We start from the raw sequence: 19,276 nt of genomic DNA, 5'->3' as shown, positions 1-19,276 counted from the left end.
TAGATCAATGTATACCTTGCTTCAAGCTAAAATTACCTTTTTGCAGTCTTGTCTGAACAGCAAAGCCTGATAGAGTTAATGCTATCTAGTAAAAGCTCATTAGGTTTTCCCTGTTCTTAGTATATTCATCTTTTGAAGGCAAAAAAATGGAGATTGCTGTCTTGACAGCTTAACACCATGGCTGATGTGCTGGAAGATGTGCTAAGCCAAAGGTGAGGAAAAACCCCAGTGACGAAGGAAGAAGTAATTTGACAGTGAGTATTTGCTTACAGCCATACATGCAGTCATAAATGTGCTTATTGTGTATCTAGAGGGCCTCTTCTAGACCTCCCATATTTGAACTGGGAACCAGCATGTTCTGATTTGAAGAGTGTGTAAATTTGATGTCTGACTTACAAGTTCCTAATGAGTATTTTAGTTCTCTACTTTGGAAAGAAGAAAGACAACATGACTTGAGCACACCTTGGAGCAGAGATGGGGGAGCACCCAAGGGTCTGTTGGAAACAGTTGCTGTGTTCTCGGACAAGATGAAAAAAGAGAATAACTTGTCAAAATATAGTGGTATGGATAAAGAAACAGTTTAATTTTATCCTTTTTTTACAATATAATTCAAAGACAGTCTCAGTTTCCCTATGATGTAAAGTCTCAATTAAACCTGTTAATATTTATTAGACAAATCAATGGTTTGCTTAGGCTAACTGAAGTTTTATGGTACCATCCAGGCACGTGTGTGTACACAGTACTCATGTAAACAATAGCAAGGGAAAATACAAGCAGTGTCTCACTTAGGCCTTATATAAAATCAGCTTAGTATAGCAAGTCAACTTTACAGTGCAAATCTGAATGAGAATAAACAGGATTCAAACTTCCAGAGTTTTGTTTTGAAGTTAAACTCTTAAAGCATAAGAGGAAGAGGTTTAAAATATTAATGCAGTCCTGAGCACCACATAATTTTCTTCAATTTTGTAGAGGAAATGTAATTAGCAACACCAGTCCCATGTTTTTGCCTGTCCCAGTCACCATGGCCAATATACACATGCAGAGTGACTGTACAAAGGAGCCACACCATGGATGGTCTTAGAGCAGACAGCAACGAGCTAAATACATTTTACTACCTCCAGAAAACATCCTCCTACCTGCAGTACAAACTCCAAGGTATCTATCAAAATCAGGTAACCTGGTCTATACAAGGCAAGTTACAGCTAACTGTATAGACAGTAACTAAAGCTACTTCACTCTGACAACATCTCATGCAATTACCCTGCTGACAGTTAAATACAGTGATGAACATGAGACAAGAAGCTGCTGAAGAACACAGCTGTTGAAGTACTTAAGCTTAGTCTCTCAATTTTCTCATTGTTTATATTCCCTTTACATCCAGGTGATAACAGTTGCTTGAGGTGTGCTTGATTCATATAAAGAAAAATAGAATTTAAGGCATGTTTAGTATATTATGAAAAAACACTTAGTAAAAATACGTGGACTCCCTTCTTTCCATGTTAATGTAATGTAGAAAACAAAGTGTAAATTACTGAAACTAGCTGAGCTAGCCCATTCTGACCTGCTGAAAGAAATAAAAGAGGGCTCCTGTCAACCTCAGAGAAACAAGCTAACTTCTTAAACAGCAAAGCAAAATTCATTCAAGAAGACTGGTACTGCTTTTATACCCTGCATTCATGTACACTTAGCAGTATTTCTCTTATATGCATCTCTAAAACATTTAATTCTATCTTTCTAGACAAAACACAATAAAGCAGCACTCATGGAAATTGTCAGTTACTGCAAATCTGCAAACACAACTTGAAATAGACACTTGATAGGGAACCAGAAGCATGAATCCAAATCTTTCTGTCAGTATGGTTAAGGTAAATGAAGAGAAACAAATGGATGTTGAAAACACAATTAACTTTTGAAAAGAATCAGATTGGATATTTCAGGTACATAGCACGTTTTGACTAGGAATACAAGCAGAGACTGTGCCAGTGTGTTATGTAGTGTAACATGAACAGCTGAGGTATAATCTGTAAGCAGTTGCCATAAATATGCACAGGTATTCTTTAGAGAGGTTGTGGACTGGAGAACAGCAGAAGTCTGCCGTAACAGGACAGCACCTGTCCCCTGCTAGGCACAAACCTCCACTGCTGACAAAAAAAAAGTCCAGAAAGTGTGTTAGATATATATCAAGAATATATATGTCCAATACCATAGTGAAATTGTTCTTTTGGTTAATACTATAGATCCTGTTAGTATCTGGATATACACATACAGCAATAAGCATATCCAGAAGTAAATCTTCAAAGCCATTTAAAAAAAAATAAAAGGTAAATTAGGAATAAGCTACATTGCAAGAAGCTTCCTGCAGAATTATATATTTAAGGTGATAATCTTTGAACTAAGACAATATAGCTACTGCATTACAAAATGGCTTGCTGTGAAATCGTAATCTCACTTTTCCCCCACCCAATCAGACACATCTTCAGGATTGTAATTCAATGATTGTTTAGCAGCATTTTTAGAGAACTGTAAATTCTTTTATTAACAGGCATTATAAACAGATACTACTACTTTTATTTAAAAACCATGAGTGCCACATTGATGAATATACAGCTCATGAATAACTTAGAAGTATTTCCCATATTAAAAGGCAATGCACACAGCATACAAAAAGTATACTAAACAAAGCTATGAGGATACGTGATTGAAGTGTCTAAAGTGATATATACAGTACATAATTAATGTTTTGTTTATATTCAGTACAGGATTCTGTACTGCTCTTCCCATTATGCCTCACTCTCCCCTGACACTGAATTTTGCACTTCTTCTTCCAAAATTGGTACAATCAGGTTATCCTTGGACATCAGATTATACTTCATCACAAACTTAGTGAACCGGTGACACAAGAAAGTTTCATTCTGGAGGTGAAAAAAGGGAGAAAAACAGTATGTACAGAAGGATTATTTAAAACCATTATGAGGAACATGCTAAACAAAAAGCCTGCTTCTATATAATTGTCTCGTTACATTTACAGGTCTTAGTCAAGCTTAAATAGTAAATTCATTGCTTCTTTTCTATCTTTACTGGTTGCTTATAGTTACTACAAATACAAAGAAACCTACTGAAATTGAGGCTTCAGTCACAGCTCAATTTAACAGCACTTAGTGTATGTAGGAGGAATTTCAGAATGATACTTTTAAATACTTAAATATATTCTTGTCTGTCTCTAGTACAACAGGGCACAATCATTTGTTCCAGAAACCTTCAGTGGGATTTGGCAAAGGTTCCCTTTTATATTTAGCTGTACCCCTTATCTCCTTTCTATTAATGTCTCCTTTCCCATTAAAAAAAAGGTTACTGGTCATGCACAAGTTGCCCTCAAGTACTCTGATCCTTTACAATTACACAATTATAATTCCTTAACTGTTGTGCAACATACAGAAACAGGGGAAAAATATATATGTATTTAAGCAGTACTAACGGCACTCAGTACTTGAAAACATTCAGGATTCTTAAATACAAGACGAATTTGAGTTGTCTGTAGAAAAAACTCAGATTCTGGCCTTTTATCTAAATGAAGGAAAACCATAACTGAGTACACTGATCACATAAATGAATTTTTATGCGTGTATGTAAGTAAAACATCTTTTCAGTTCTTGTAAAACCGGAATCTACTCTAATCAATCCTTCATTTGAATACAGATCTTCTAGTAGGAATAAAATATTTTATACAACTCAATCACAGCTGTAACTTCTGTAAATACCCTGCTTTCAAGATGTAATTTCAAACTACTTACTTCATATTCATCAAATATCTGCCGGTGATGAAAATAAGCATGTGAAAATATTCTGTAAATCCTTCGGCACACTGATCCTAATTTGGCTACAGAGGATTCCTTTATGCTAACCCTGTAAGCAGCAGGAGAAAGGTTACACAACTGTTCTAATGAAATGACTACTGAGGAACATGTTGAAAGATTTTGATTGTTAAAACTATTCTGTATAATTGCATATGAAATTTAGACTTGTTGGTGCAAGCACATTTACAAATTGTACTCTGACTACAAAAAAGTTCTGCCTGTAATTAATCATCATCAATTATTCTGGTAAAGGCTGGATTTCTGGTTTCTAGGGTTTCTGGTTTCTAGGGTTTATGGGCAAAGAAAAAAAAAAGACATCCAGTTGCACCTCCTTGTCTATACTGAATTCCTAGAGAAGTACAATTTTGACTTGTGCAGGGAGTTTTCTCTGATGTGACCTGCCCATTTAGTTGCTTGTGTCTGTCTTCTGTGATTGCCATGTCTCACAGTAGGTTGGTGTTGGCTTCTGGAGGGTTTTGGTGCTGTCCTTTAGAAGGAGTTTGAGGTGCAGCATCTGTCCCAAGGCCATCCTCTTGTCTAGGTGGGTGCTACTCCAATGGAAGTCCCATACCACCAACAGATATCACTAAAACAGTTTTTACCTAAAAGCATCCCTTAGCTCCAGTAAATGGCAAAATATTTGAATAAGCCAGAATTATTCCTTGGCTTAGAAGTAGCAATAGGCCTCCCAACTCCTAAGAGCTGCAGGATTTTTGATAGTTCCAATAGTAGTCCGTGAAACATGCATTACAATCCTCCCTGGGTTTTGTCACTGTCTTAAGTTCTAACCTCCTCCCTCCTCCCAAAAGAAAATCTTTTTACCTGCTGGGGAAATATTTATTGCTATTCAGAAGACATGCAGCTCCATCAAGTGTGTGCCTGGTGTAGTCTATAGCAGGACACTACAGAAACAGACAGTGAGTGAGCACATGCATGACATTGCCAGAACTTGTTTAAAAAGAAACATTTTATTGTATTTCCTGATGCTTTGAACTTCATTGGTCATTTTTATCCCCAGAGGTTTCACATAGCTTGTCTAAAGGTATAACTACATTTCCTCCTTAAGTAAGTAATTTCTTTTCTCTGCTTCACAACCCATATAAATTATTTCAAGAAAAAAAAGTTACTATGGCAATGCCATTATGCACGTGAGTAGTGAATTTTATGCCACATGCTAGGAGTACACTGAAAGGAAAGACTGTTACCTCACAGCTCATTTGTTTCCCACACAGTCAAGTTGCCAGACTTGTTCTTTTACACGCTCTGAAACCAAACCTGCACCTAAATCTATCAGCGCTTTTTACTTTGGCAAAGAAAACTAAAATAATACATGTAATTAAGTGTGTAACAAGCCATCCCTGGCTCTACAATCAAGTACACCTAAAGGAAGAAAATATTAATTGAGCCAGACTGAGAGAAGGAATGTCTGTCCATTGTCCATTCACCAATTTCAGGGAAAAGACTTGTCAGTTGTACATTTCTGTCAGCAGCTCAAGGTTCCATCACTCCCTATCTGACCATGAGTTGGTAGCTGCTGCTATGGAAAACAGGAGATGAATGCTCAGAGTAAAAAGAAGCCTGAAGTTCTCCAGTCTAGCTGAGGACCACACTGCCAGACATGCCTAGATGCTGACCAGGGATAGGGGTTAAAGAAGAGAGTGGGAAGTTGGCTAAGTAAAAGGAAAGTAAAAGCAGAACAAAACAAGAAAAAAGATCTTACAGGACAGAAAAAAGAAGGTTAAAAAGAATCAATACCTTATTCTGGAAGGTGAAATACAAAGATAAATATGACAAACTGCACTACCATCATATCCAAACGCAACTAAGACTTTCTGAAGGCAAAAAAAAAAAAGTATCAAGTGGTTTAACAGAAGATCTGAACAAAGTTTCAACTAACTGGACATGAAGGAAGACAAGCTAATGCCATGCTGATAAACCCACTTGACTAGAAACATCTTTATGACTCCACCACCTTTTTGGAGTAAGTGCCCTACTGAGCACGTGCAGTCACGTTTGGAGTGTCAGGTTTACACTGTGGATCAAGGCCAACATTTGACGATGAGAGCCCATTCTCAGCAAGGACTCTTCTATCAGTTAAGCAAAGAGCTTTATTCCTTTGCATTTCAAGCAGGGTCAACACCAACCCAGAGAGAAAAGGGGAATGTGCAAAGCCCCTAATACTGAGGTAAAAAAGCAGTTCCTTTTACCTCATCCTGTTCCTCTGTAAAACACTACAGAATGGTAAAGAAGAGTAGCTCAAGTGATATTCTTAACCCACATAAGGTCTCAGTTTGACTAAGAAGCCACCTCTGAACTGTGAAAGAAAATTCCCGCATCACTGGAGTCAGTTTTGCAAAATACATCCATACCTCTTTGGGAGTTTTATGAGCTGCACAAAGAAAAATCCACTGTTCAGTTGCTGTCATCTGAGTACATGTGTCAGGGTGACATTCACTCTGTTGAAACAATAGTTCAATTAAGAAAAAAAACCCAGCAGCAAAAAGGGAGCTGATCTTTTCAAATCACTTCCTTGCCCTGTCCCCCCTGCCAAAAGGGTTATTTGCCATATGTCCTTAAAATCTTACAAAACCTCCAACCACTGCTTAGCCCTGTGTGTATATATTTAGAAGAAAGCTCTGCAGTCTATACTAAACAAAAAAGTCTCCTCCCTGACAAACTGTAAGTCTCAAGAAAACAATTACCTGAAGCTTGACAGCTAGTCCATTGAGCTCAAGGCAGAATTGTCTAAAAGAAATTGAACACAGCAGCATCAGCTATTTGTTTCCTCACTGCAAGTATCTCATAGAAAACAGCATAGATATTCTGATCTGCATACCAGCAGATTTTTTTTTAGTCAGCTAAACAATTATATTTTCATTCTTCACTGACAGCAAAGGCTGAGTTTAACATATCATTTAGTGGAAGTACTGTACTGCAACATGAAAAAAAAAAAAAAAAAACAACAGAAATGGACAAAAAGGTTTGTTTCCTTACAAGCAGAAAAAGAACTGTAAGATATAGGTACTCTTGCTGTCCCTCCTATTTGCCTTATTTGCTTGCTAGTTTCAGAAAAACTAGCACTGGGAGCATCTGGAAATTGCATTACCTGTTAGTGGAGATGAAGAACTGACAATACTATGAGAAAGTGCTATGGAAATTCATGACTGTATCTTCCTATTCAAGAAGTGAGGTAAAAATAGTTTCTTTTAAAAAAACATTAAGATCAGAGCACATTATAAATCTTTAGAAATAACAGGGAAATCAGAAAATAATACCAATATTTATCAGTGGAAAAATCAAGTTTCATTTAAGTTGGTTTTGATTTGTCACATTCAAATAGATTCACTACCAGAACAATGAACAAAACTTAGAACCAAGACAGAATGTTAACAAAAGATGGATTTTTACCTTAAATGTTCATACTTCCATACACCTTCATCCTGGCCTTCGGGAGGTTCAAGGATCTTATCAATGTTGGAACAGTCTGCCCTTATGTTTTGTTGAATATACTGGGGAGGGGAGTAGAAATAAAACTAGATCTTGTTGTAATTACAGTAAGAAAGTATATTTAGGACATTGCATCTTGGAAGGGTTTAGTTTTTACTTAAATGCTTGACAGACTAAAAAAATTTCAAAAGTAGATGGGCAGGGTAAGGAAACTGGTATTAAAATGTCAGGTCTGAAAAATACCTTTATTCAATTAAAAAAATGTAAAAGAATAGAGAAACCCCCACCATTTTCCTAAATCTGATTTGTTTAAACCAGACATGGGAATTTAAGTTATTTCTGCAACCAAAATTAACCATTAATTTGTAAATATACATAGGTACTTAGGAAATTCACTGCTGTGCAGCAACACCCTAAGCAGATAAATATCAAGCCCTGTTCAATTTTATATACCAGAACACAAAACCTGTAAAACTGCACTCATTAACAACATTTCATATAAGTAGGAATACCTGCTGGACAGCTAATGTACTATCCATTTCTTCAAAGGATTCATCAGGCCAGTTGTAGAAATCCTGTTTTGAAAAAAGAAAGTTTGAAGCAATGTAACAAAGCCACAGGAAGAAAGGCACACAGCCTACAATAAGCCTGAGCATGCAGGAAAATAGATGGAGTTTATACAATTCCAGGAAGCTGCATCTGAACAGAAGCAGCACACAGTCCTGGCAGGAAGAGGGAGAGATGGGATTTATGCTCCCAGCACTGCAGCAGCAGCATACCTTGAAAGGAAAAGCTCTGCATCACTCGGCAGGTGAGCACCCCCGCTGGAACACCCAGAGCCTGCATTTGTTACATTAAATACAGCACACAGCACCCACTGCAGGTGTTAGACCAGGCAGCAGTGGGGAGGAAGAGGTCTGCAGACAGCAGCAGCATACTCTGGTTATGAAACTAAAACTCCCAGTGGTGACACAGCAAGAAAAACATCTCTGAACTAAGATCACACAATGCTGTGCTGGCCTCAACTGGTACCACATTCCCACCTTACCCCTGGTAAGGTCAATATGCCTTAATTAATTTACCTGGATGCTTATCAGCCCTGTTAAATGATAAAGCAGAAGTTTCACCTCAGATCCAGCTGCACCTGTGTTCTGCAGCAGTCCACACGTGCTGCACCCACGATCATCCCAACCATAGCCATTTTCTTACTGTGTATTTTTCACATCTAAAATTCGGTGCTACTCCCTCATATCATGCAGAGATGCTGCACGTCAGCTTGCTGTAGTCATCCCAGTAGCTGCAGTGACTCAATAAAAATGTCCCAACAGCAAAGCTTAGCAATCTGTTCCTCAGAGAGTAAGTCAGCTCTGGAAAAAACACCTCAAGTGCATATCCACTGTTGGAATATCATTACCTAATTGTATTTGCAAACTGAATAGCTATACCAGTGTCATCCAAAATAAAACATTAAATACAGACACACACAAAGAAAAATCATATCTATGGAGAGAAATTATCATCATTGTACACAAAACTCTTCAATCTACATGAACTTCACAATATTTGACCAAACATAGGTCTATGTCCAGCTGTTTTTCAGAATACCCTAAATTTATCAAAGGCACACAACATTCTGTCTCCTTCACAGATTAAACATGCATAGAATGACCTGATTTACAGGATTGTGTAATAATTTTACCTCTGTGCTGTGACAAAGAGCAGGAGAAGACACGTGTCTTACACTGCTCCTTTCCCACCCTGAGTTCTCCTCCCAAAAGCAGAGGGGAAAGTCTCACATAAAGATCTGACAGATCACCTCTCTGAAACAATCTAAAAAACACAGTTTCCGTGTTTGAGGTGTGCCTTTTCCAGCTGACCGTGAAACCTCAGAAACGAATTCAATTTTGATGAAGAGAAGCGATGTGACACCAGAATTTCCTTGTGCGCAGTTACGTAAGGGAAGGATGACTTTCCCTCTGGGATGGGCAGGCAGGTACGGTCGCTCTGACGGTGCCGAGCTCCCCCTCGGAGCCCAGTGCAGGGTCATGGGCTCGCTCCCGGAGCGTGCTCTCGGTATTTTCCCAGCAGTAACAACAGCAGTGCCTGACAGTACCGGGGAGCCGCCCTGCCTGCACCAGCCTGCGGCCCGGGCGCAGCGCCCTGCCCGCGCTCCCGCTGTCACAGGTGCTCTCCGGCCCGGCCGAGGCCCCCGCGCTGCGGGACGCGGCGCCTCCCTCGGCCAACCGGGCCCGACGCGACCTCCGCTCCAAACCCGCAGCCTGGGAGCCCCGGCAGCGCTCGGCGCTCCCCGCGCCGCGGGGCCGCTGCCGCAGCGGCTTTTCCGCCGAGCCCGCGGGGAAGGAGCCGCCGCCGTCCCCGGTCCGCTCCCCCGCGAACAAAGCGATCCCCGCAGCGGGGCCGCCGCCGCCGCCCCAGCCCCAGCCCCAGCCCCGGTAGGCCCGGCGCGGCCCTCGGCGCCAGCCCGTCGGCCGCTGAGCCCCGGCGGCGGCGCTGCCCGTGCCCACCTGCCCGGCGGCCGCGGGGGCGGCGGCGACTCACCTGGGCCTTGGTGCCCGGGCGGTTCCGCCGGAGCACGGCCGTGCCCTCCGCCATGACCATAGCGACCGCGGGGCCCGGATGTGCCGCGCGGGGCGGGGCGGGAACAGCCGCGGGCGGGGCAGGAGCAGGGCCGCGGAGGGAGGGGGGCACGGCCAGAACAGCCGCCGAGCGCGGCGGGGGCGGGAACAGCTTCTCGCGAGAGAAGGCGGAGGCGGCGCGCGGGGCCGGCCGTGAGGGGAGGCGGCGGCGCGGCCTCCCCGGTCCCGGTCCCGGTCCCGGTCCCGGTGTGTGCCCCTGCCCCTTCCCCTTCCCGCCCGGCCGCGGGGCGGCGCCGACGCGCTCTCCTCCGCGCGGCACTGGAGGCCATGGACGCTTCCCTGTGAGCGCGCTGCCGTGCGGGCACCCGCGGGTCCCTCTATCAGAGCAGAGCTTGGTGTTCCTGAGGGACAGCACTGACACCCCCCCACACACACACATACACACAGAGCCGGCAGGAGGGAGTTTTGGGGCGGCTGCTCGGTGCTGCGCAGCCAGTCACCCGGTTTGTTAGGCGAAGCCTCACACGGAGGCTGACGGGCTGAGTGGCTGTTGAGGAAATCCATCGTATTTCATCCTGTTTCATCAGCATGCCCCCGCCAGCCCCTGGCTGTGTGTGCACTCACACAAGGTTAGTCCTCGCTTGTGTCTGTACAACCGAGTCCCTGATGCTCTGTGCAATACAAACTGTAAGGGTGTGGATTTAAAAAAATATTCAGAGTTTGATATTCAAAATCTACTTTAAAAATAATGAGTAAAACCCCATCCTAGCAAGGGTTGTTCGGGGCAAAATAATTTTAAAGTAGGTAGGAAGCCTTTCTAGGTCTCCAAAGGCAGGATTGAGACACCTGTGGTATTGGTGTGCAGAGGGCACAAACTGCTGTGCTAAAGGCAAACAGAGTTAGCTTAGGTTTCAAGGTTTACTGCGTCGGGTGTTGACTCTATTTGCGAAGAAAACAAAAAGACACTGTTACCTCATAGCTGGCTGATAAATAAGTCTCCCTTACAAGCAAATAAACATTTTGGAAGACCAGAGTGACTCATACTATTTCTGTAGGGTAAGTGAGAAGAAAATTGTTTGAAAGCTGTTCTATTTCTCTAAAATACATGCTAGAAATGAGTACAGAATAAGGAGGAGTGAATTGCTTCTGTCTGTGTGCAAGAACGAGGAAGCAGCGAGGTACCATGAGACACATCCCTCACACAATCAAGGAATAAATGGTTGCAGTTGTGGAGTGTTTCCTGCTAAGTGGAGAAGGCTGCTTGCTACCTGGTGCTGTCCCTACTCCCACTGCATTTCAGGGTGAGTCCTGGTTGTGGTTTCCCCCTTCACTCAATTATTTTGCTGTAAATCACACATTAAAACCCCTTCCTTCTACCCAGTGAGAGTTACAGTTTGTGAAACATTTCTAGATCGAAAACACTGAAAAATCTCTAACTAGGCTTTCCCACCAGAAAGAGAAGTGCACTTTGAATCCTGGCTTTGCTTGGGCAAGGCCGCGAGCAGGACCCTGCCTTGTTCGGGGGCCCGGTTGGAGCCGAGAGCTGGACAATGCGCGGGGGAGCAGGAGTGGGTGACGGGGTCAGCGCCTGCCCCGGCTAACCCGCAGTTTCTATTGCCGGCAGAGGCAGCTCCTCTCACGTTACACTGTAAAAACGCGGAGTTTGGCGTTCCTGCCTTCAGGCACCTGAGTTCGGTTTGCAGTAGTTACTTTTTTACTCCTGCCCAGCATTCCTGCCCCGGGGATGTCAGCTCTTCGGGTCGCGTGGCGAAACCCAGCTTGTGTAAAAAACCATCAGAAGGTTTAAAATGCTGTGAGAAATTGGTGTATTGGAATGAGGAGTAGAAATGTCCTATTACCTCTTTAGACCAGCTGGATTGCAACATTATTATTTTAATGAGATTAATATTATTGTTAGCCAGTTTTGAAACACAAGCAGTTCTAGCTGCTTGAGTCCTTCAAAATTCAGCAGCTTGTTTGTGGTATTTTTTCTTTGTTGGTTTTTTTTTTTTTTTCCCCCTATCACCATATTCAAGGTTTAACCTTAAAGCACAGAAAAGTTGGGGATTTGACATTTCCATTTGTCCCTGACTTTCATTTCATGGCCATCTTGCTTTTAACATGGAAACAAATCTGACTGTGAAGAAATACCTCTCAGAGAAAAATATGTCTCTGTTAGTTCAGTCTGAAGATGGTTCATGTGTCTGCAGAAAAAAGGAAAGAAATCTGCCTTGTTATATTAAGATATTAAGATCTTGAATTCTGTAGGGTATCTTGTGTTGCCCCTTGATAATTAACCCTATATTCCTGGAAGATGCTTATTATTTTTATTTCATTAAATTTCAAGCTGGTTTGGAACAAAATCTGAACAAGAGTATTTTCAATTTTTGGCTTTCAGCTGGTCCTCATCTTATGGCCTTCATTAATGAAAATTTGAATATTTGGCCAAAATTTTATCAACCATTCATGTGCTGTTAGGGACCTGTCTGTCCTTTCTTCTCTATTGACATATAAATGTTCCATCCTTTTCTTACTGTGGCAGGATAACATAACCAGGGTGAGAAAAGATTTCTGAAAACACTACAGCTGCTGAGAATGGAAGCTGTTCTGAAGTGTTAAGAAAAGAAAGTCACAAAAGATGGAGTCCACCTGGTTTCCTTGTGGTTCAGACAGACTGAAGAAAGACTGAAGACTGTATCCCCTCAGAAAAGCAGGTGGGGCAATATGCAGCATTTACACCAAAAGTGAAGTTTTTAGACCCTGTAGAAAACAGTGGAAAGAAGCCAAATTTCCTACCAGAAGAACACAGTAAAGAAAGAGGGTTTGTGATTGATTGTCTGTCCTTGCCTGAAGAACCTGAGGGATATAGGATTTGGCACACAGTCACGGCCTCAGAGGCAGTAACAGCAGATGGATCACCTTGGCTGTGTGGCAGTTGCCTTGTCCTTGCTTGCAGTGAGACCTTGTGGTGCAAGGATAAAATGTTCCTGTCAATCCAGCAGATGTTCCAGCATGTCCTCCGTATAATTAGGCCTAGGAATGCTATTTTTCCCCCACATCCATAAATTACTTATTCCCATGAAGTGTGACTTCTGTTTTTAATCACTTACTTAAACTGTACTAGATACAGCCATGCTAAGTTTAATAAATAGGCATTTTATATTTTAATAAATAGGCATTGTATCAAGCTGCTGAAAACCTGCTGGGCTGAAAGCATGGGCTGAAGGTGGAGCTGGGGGCAGCCAGGTTGTGTGGTGAGGGCTCAGAGTGATCCTATGCAGCTCATGTCTTTTAGAGACATTATGGAAAGAAATGGAGAAATTTTAGGCCTAAACATTTCTCTGTTGGCAGTTAATTCCTACTGCATCTTGAGATGGAGTACAGTGTCTCTAAGCCGTTTGTAAATATTTAAAATACCTTCTCCTCTTTGCCGTGTGACTGCAGCAGACTGCCTGCCTTATCCGGGAGATAAAGGCATGCTGGCTGCAGTGGAAGATAATGCTTCCCGGGGAGTTTGTGTGTCATTGCACAATCAATTGTCTTGCAAGGTCCTTGGGGCATGATTATCTTAAGCTTCAGCTTGAAGGTGCAGCAGTGTAACTATTAAAGTAAAACTGCAATAGGGCAGATTTTAAGATGTAGGTCTTTTCTACTAAAAAGTGTATTTTTATTAATTTACCATCTTCCCTGTCTGTCCATAGTCCAGTGCAAATTTAACCCCTCGAGCAGTGCCTGGTTTGTCTTCAGCTCCAGAGCAAGCAGAGGTAAGCAGCCAAGAGCAAGCACCCCACAGCGAAGAGGAGCAAGACATTGCAGCCAAGCCTGACAAATGCAGCTCCTGCTGGAATGGCTGGGTGGCCAATGGCATCTAGGGAAAAACATGGCTCCAGCTGACCTCTGTGCTGTGCAGCTGATGGGAGGGACTTTGTTCTGGTAGAAAATACATTGTGTTTCAAACTGTCAGAGCTTGAGTCCCCCACTGCAGCACCCGAATGGAGTTCTGAAAAATATTTTGTTACAGTTATTTACTGTTACCTCTGGAATAAGCATTATAATGTATCTAGCAGTGCTGAGATCTTATCAGCATGACTAGAAGAGGAAAGAAGTGCAGTTGAATTCCAGCCAATGAAGTTTCAGCAGCAGTAAGTTAGGGACTGACTTCACTAAGACTACCCTAGAAGCACTTCAAGGCACTGTCTGTTCTTAGGCTGCACTAGATCCCTCTGTGCACCCCAGCTTTGAAAGCCTCCTCAGGAACAGTGCAGATTTGGGTGATCCTCATGTACAACCCTGAATCCTTGTCAAGGCAAGAGAAGGTGGCTAGGAATATGCAAATTTAATTCAGCATTAATTCAGCTTCAGCAATACCTAAGTCAATGTCTTGCTATTTAAGAATGGTGTGTTAAGGGTAAAGGAAATATAATTTAAGGGAAAGCTCAAGATCTGGGTGTGATAGTGTGGTAATCAGTAAAGAAACTTCATTTAAGATCAGCATCAGCCCCACTTCTGCCTTATTAACTGCTGGGGAGAGTTTTTTTTTATTTTCTATTGGCAAAGTTTAGTGAGTGGTAAGTGAGAATAACCATTAATTCTTACCTGCTTCATCTGGGAACTGGATGATTCTGTTACAGCACAGACATGACTAATACCAAGCTGCTTCCAACTGGCTGTTTGTGTGCCCTAACCTTTAAACGTTTCAGGGGCTTCAGACAGAATTTAAAAAAAACAATGCTATCTGAGGAGTCCAATGTGCAAGGGAGCTGGATAAAAGTCCTCAGCAAGATTACATCTGTCTGGTAACCATTTTAATGAGCATTTTAAGCTCATTTCATACAAGCTTGGTGAAAATAACATATTACCACCATTGAATGTTGCAGAGAGCTCGTTACAATTGAGACTCAGTTTCACCAAGCAACAGCAGAAACTGAGACAGAAGCAGAATAGTTTTATAAGTTTATTGTAAAGACCTTTACAACCTCAGTACAGAGATAAGGATATAAAAATGATGTTGTTTGGAATTAAGGCTGGTTGGTGGTCATCCAAATCTCACTGTTCAATGGAACTCAGGCAAGAGCAACTGATTTCTGACTGTACATATTTTTATTTGTGTTCCATCATTACAGTTAGATCACAAGTAATTTCAAAGACTCAATGCCTGTTTATTATAAAATAAAGGACATTATTTACATGATGAAAGAAAAATTTCAGCATTTTAGTGGAATGGATGACTGATACTGCAACAGGTTTAGTCCAAGTATTTCCCAAGAATGTCACCATCTCTAAACAAGTAGTAGTCCTGTAAAGAAAAGAACCATTAGCCTCTGTCATGTAAATCTTTTTCTTGTTTTGTAAACAGTCTTGTTCTGAGTCAGCATTATTGCAGTCATTAAGAACAAAATCAAAAGCAAGCTAACCAAGAAGTCAACATGTAGAGCTAGTCTTGAAAAAGTTCTTTTTGTTCCTAAGATAATCTTTGGAGAGCTATCAAGTTACTACTTTCTAGCAGTGGGAGAGCACAAGAACTGTTATAAACAATTCTGCAGGCTTTCCCTGCCAAAAACAAGGATGGCCCCAGGAATTCCTAAGCCTTTTTGGATTCCCTCTAATATGTACTTGACATATGGAACATTTTGCCCACCCAGCAAAGGTCAGGTCAGAGGTTCCCATGATTGCTTCCTTTTATACAGGGACAGAAGTTTTGGTACAAGAAGTTGCTGTACAAGAAGTTTTGGTAGCACAGCTACCAGAAGGTGGCTGGATCCAGCTGCTCCCTCCCTTGTGTTGTGTGAACGGTGCTAACACCACAAAGTAACCACAGTATTTATCACTGGCATTTCAGAACCATTCTGATTTTCACTCACAAAGTTGGGAAACCTACCTTATCTTCCAGTACGATCTTAGTACCACCATACTCTGGGAGCAAAACCTTTTCACCAACTTTTACACTCACTGGCTGAATCTCGCCATTCTGAAAAAAGAAAAAAATCCTTACTTTTCTGTAATAGAATTCCTCCAAACTACAACAGTCCGTCTGTGTACAAAAACATTCAGGAAATCACAACTCTGCATTTAGTTTTGACTGGTAATACAAGTGTGAGGTCTTTGCTTGATACATTGAATAGGATTTCACTTAAAGAACCATGAAACCCCCTTGTAAAATCAAGGGACAAAGTCCATTTCCATATTCTGTAACCAAGGATAATTTCTCCAAGTGCAGTTAAGAAAGTACCTTCCCATTTCTGTAACTTTGATCAACTCGTCACTGTTGCCATCAATTCACTTGTTTAGAAACACCTAATGAAGTTTAATTAATTTCTTGTATTATAAATAAAACATTAACCCATTAGTCAAATATTATCACCCTTTCACAATATAAACCATTAAAAATCAGATCCTGACACAAACCAGCCTGGGATGTATAGAGGGACTCACAGTAAAGAAAGGCCAAGGCAATGTGCCCAAGTTGAAATTTAATCTGTTTTCCAGTGTTGCTACTGACTGAACATTGCTCTGCTGGGGAACCAGCCCTTCTGATGTGGAAGCCCCCAGGCACTGGCATTTTTGTGAACTCTTATTTCCATATACATAACCAATGTGTGCAAAATTAACAAACAGTTATTTGACAATTATTTCTTTTGATTGCTGACTTTCTTTAGTCCAAGAAGCCTAATCCTTATGGACAATGATATTTTGCACAGCACAAGGCAGCCAATACAACATTCTGGGGTTCCACCCTGCTCACAAGTCACAGACATTTGGGCACAATAATAATTTTAACAAAGAAGTCTACTGGTCCCTCAAGGTTTTGGCTGAGATGTGATGAAATATGGTATCACACAAAACACTGTCTACATATTTAAAATAAACTATCACCACCAAACACCTCCCCAAAAAACTCCCCACAACCAAACAAGCAAACAAACCCCACAAAAATCAAACAGCAAAAAAAAAGAAACTCCACTCCATTTCACAAATGATGAAAGAAATGCTGGAATTCATTTCAAGACAACTTGAGATTTCTACCTGCTTTTTGAATCCCCACTTGCAATTTCAGCCATCACAGTCATCCATTTTTGTGAGCTATCACCACTTTTGCACTATAACCATCCCACTCTCCCGGCAACATTCCAGCGACCACCATACCATTACTGGTTCTACCCAAATGGAATGCTTCAGGGTAATTACCTTTCCTCTGCCTCCAGATCCAACTGCTACTACTGTTGCTTGTAGTACCTTCCCTTGGGATTTTTCTGGTATCATGATTCCGCCTTTGGTTACCGTCTCAGCCGCACATCGCTCAACCAGTACACGATCAAAGAGGGGAAGAAATTTCCTAAATGCTTTTCCTGCCTGTGGAAGTAATTGTACAAGAGAGCCATTACAACAAAAACTGCAATTAAAAGGAGTTTTAAAAATCCCAACACATAATGATTTCTCCTTTGAGAGATGAATAGTGTAAGACAACTGCTAAGCACTTATTTAATAGCAGCAAACAAATACCAGCTCTGATTGCATCAGAAACTCCTGAAGGCACAGGCAGATGCTGGGCAATCCGTAGGAAGATGTACTCCAGCTGGGGAATAAACCACCCACGGACAGAGCAGGCTCCTCTGTCTGGAAAGGCCTCTAGGCTTTTAACACCAAACCCTTAGTTGCTATAGCTTGGTGAACATAATTATTGATTATATGAACTGCATTTCTCCAGTTCACAACCAGATCTAATGAAGATTAAGGACTCCCTGGGAGAGCTGCATCTATACTTGTGAATAGGTTTACATTAAAGAAGCACAAGTCTAGCCAGGTGCCCCACTGTCAGTCTTTCTTAGGTGCTTTCAAGCATTAACCCCTTCACAAAAAAATAGGTGAGAAACTGAAGCCCGAGCCACAGTGCTGTTACTTATACCAACTTCTACAAACAGATTCAAAAACATTAAAAGAAAGTTTAGGTGAAAATGAGAAGGTAGGCAACCCTTCTAGCTCAACTGCTTTGGTATCTGCTTCTGCTTAAGCAGAGTCAAGTTGCAGGGTTTTTATTAAGTTGTTGGGCTTTTCCCTCATATTTGGTTTAGGTTTGGGGTTTTTTTGCAGCTACTTACTGCTACCTGTCTGCATTTCAGAACCGGCAGTCTAGCTCCCATAGGCCAGATAAGTGCAAGGAAATGCATTTATCCAAACGCACAGGGGTCGGGAAGAAGGATCTTGCTTTGATTTAGAAGGAAAGATATGGCAACTTGCCAAGTCACATGGAGACAGTGCTCCACTAGACAGGTACACAGAGCCCACACTCAGAAAGAGCTAGAAGGGCCTGGCATCCGTGTGCCCTTTGCTGGCACTCACCGCTATCCACACACACTTGAGAAGTGGCAGAAAGCAAAGTCACAGAGCGCGAACAAAAGGCAGCACATGGAAGATGTTGTATTCCACTGCTGTCAGCAGCACAGGGATGAAAGATAACCAAGGGGAAAGGCTGCCAGTTGTGTACGTTTACATTCTGTGAAGATAATATCGCTGACTCTCTTTTTAAAGAGCTGTTTTACGTTTACCAGAAATAAAGCTGCCAGACTAATGACCATGAACATTTCACACTAAGATTTAATTCTTTACCTTATTATCATCATAAGAATTAAGTATCACTGCAAGAACAAGGGCAACTCAGTCAAACTCTCCTTCTTCTCTATAAAAAATTTCACAAAACTTATAGAACGAGAGCTCTGGAGCGCGGCACAGGTTTCTATCTCCGCAGAGACCCGCTGTGGCCTGTGCGGCCCTGCCCTGCGGCGCTGCTGTCACGGGGCTGCTCCCGTTACTGCGGCGGGGAGGAACCCTGAGCTCGAGTGCCTGCGCAGCCAAAAGCAGCCCCGCAAACCTCCCGCCACGTCCTGGCCCGCAGCCCCCGCGCCTGCCGGGGGAGTCTCTTCTGCCCCGCGGACTGCGTGACCTTGCGGCGCCGCCACCTCCCGGCTCCACCTTTCCCGCGTCTCCCCGCGACCCAGCGCTGCCCGCGGGCACGCAGAGACTGAGCACAGCCGTGCGCGGCGGCGCAGCCGCGGCTGCTCGGGGGCCCCGGCAGCGACCCAACCGCGGGGAGGAGCAGGGGCGCCGCCAGGCCCCGCGGGCTGTCCGTCCCCGCGGCGCCGGACACGCGGGACGGGGCGGCCCGGGACCGGGGCCGCCGCCGCGATGGGGAGACGCCGCGGCGGCGGCCCCGGCACTCACCATGATGCTCCCGCGCCGCCCGCACCGAGTGACCGCGCCGCCGCCAGCACACACGTGAGGAAGGTCACTGCGTGCGCATGCGCGACCGGCGCCCCGCCCCGGGGCGGAGCAGACCCGACCCCCTCCCCCGGCCCCGGGGACGTTTAGCGCCGCCGTTTTTTT

At 42.9% G+C, this 19,276-nt stretch overlaps 1 protein-coding gene and 1 long non-coding RNA gene across 3 annotated transcripts; one reads left to right on the top strand and one right to left on the bottom strand.

Moving 5' to 3' along the window:
• Positions 1–556: 556 nt before the first annotated feature.
• On the bottom strand, positions 557–19,230 carry LOC128790385 (MOB-like protein phocein). Of its 2 annotated transcripts, XM_053947052.1 has the most exons (8): positions 9,861–9,966; positions 7,814–7,876; positions 7,263–7,363; positions 6,557–6,599; positions 6,224–6,310; positions 4,677–4,756; positions 3,792–3,903; positions 557–2,912 (listed from the first exon to the last, which is right to left on the bottom strand). In XM_053947052.1, exons 1-8 carry the CDS (start codon positions 9,918–9,920, stop codon positions 2,781–2,783), a joined length of 678 nt encoding a protein of 225 aa, XP_053803027.1. In that variant the 5' UTR covers positions 9,921–9,966; the 3' UTR covers positions 557–2,780. The 2 variants fall into 2 exon arrangements, with proteins under 2 accessions (XP_053803027.1, XP_053803028.1); XM_053947053.1 differs by lacking the exons at positions 557–2,912; positions 3,792–3,903; positions 4,677–4,756; ... (3 more) ...; positions 7,814–7,876; positions 9,861–9,966 and adding exons at positions 14,840–15,194; positions 15,777–15,866; positions 17,084–17,248; positions 19,115–19,230.
• LOC128790387 (uncharacterized) lies at positions 10,115–14,862 on the top strand. Its single transcript, XR_008431732.1, has 4 exons — positions 10,115–10,527; positions 11,011–11,199; positions 12,441–12,612; positions 13,600–14,862. It is a non-coding gene; the product is annotated as an uncharacterized LOC128790387 (long non-coding RNA).
• Positions 19,231–19,276: the final 46 nt, after the last annotated feature.

The sequence above is a fragment of the Vidua chalybeata genome, chromosome 7 (genome assembly GCF_026979565.1).
Source record: "Vidua chalybeata isolate OUT-0048 chromosome 7, bVidCha1 merged haplotype, whole genome shotgun sequence".
Taxonomy (NCBI): domain Eukaryota; kingdom Metazoa; phylum Chordata; class Aves; order Passeriformes; family Viduidae; genus Vidua; species Vidua chalybeata.
This window is presented reverse-complemented; position numbering and strand designations above follow the sequence as displayed.

Excerpts from the sequence above, each read along its gene's own strand:
- LOC128790385 (XM_053947052.1), bottom strand. The coding sequence starts at position 9,920 with ATGGTCATGGCGGAGGGCACGGCCGTGCTCCGGCGGAACCGCCCGGGC. Across the intron at positions 6,600-7,262 it reads TGGAAGTATGAACATTTAAG|ACAATTCTGCCTTGAGCTCA; the intron begins GTAAAAATCCAT and ends AATTTCTTTTAG. Across the intron at positions 2,913-3,791 it reads AGATATTTGATGAATATGAA|AATGAAACTTTCTTGTGTCA; the intron begins GTAAGTAGTTTG and ends TTTCACCTCCAG.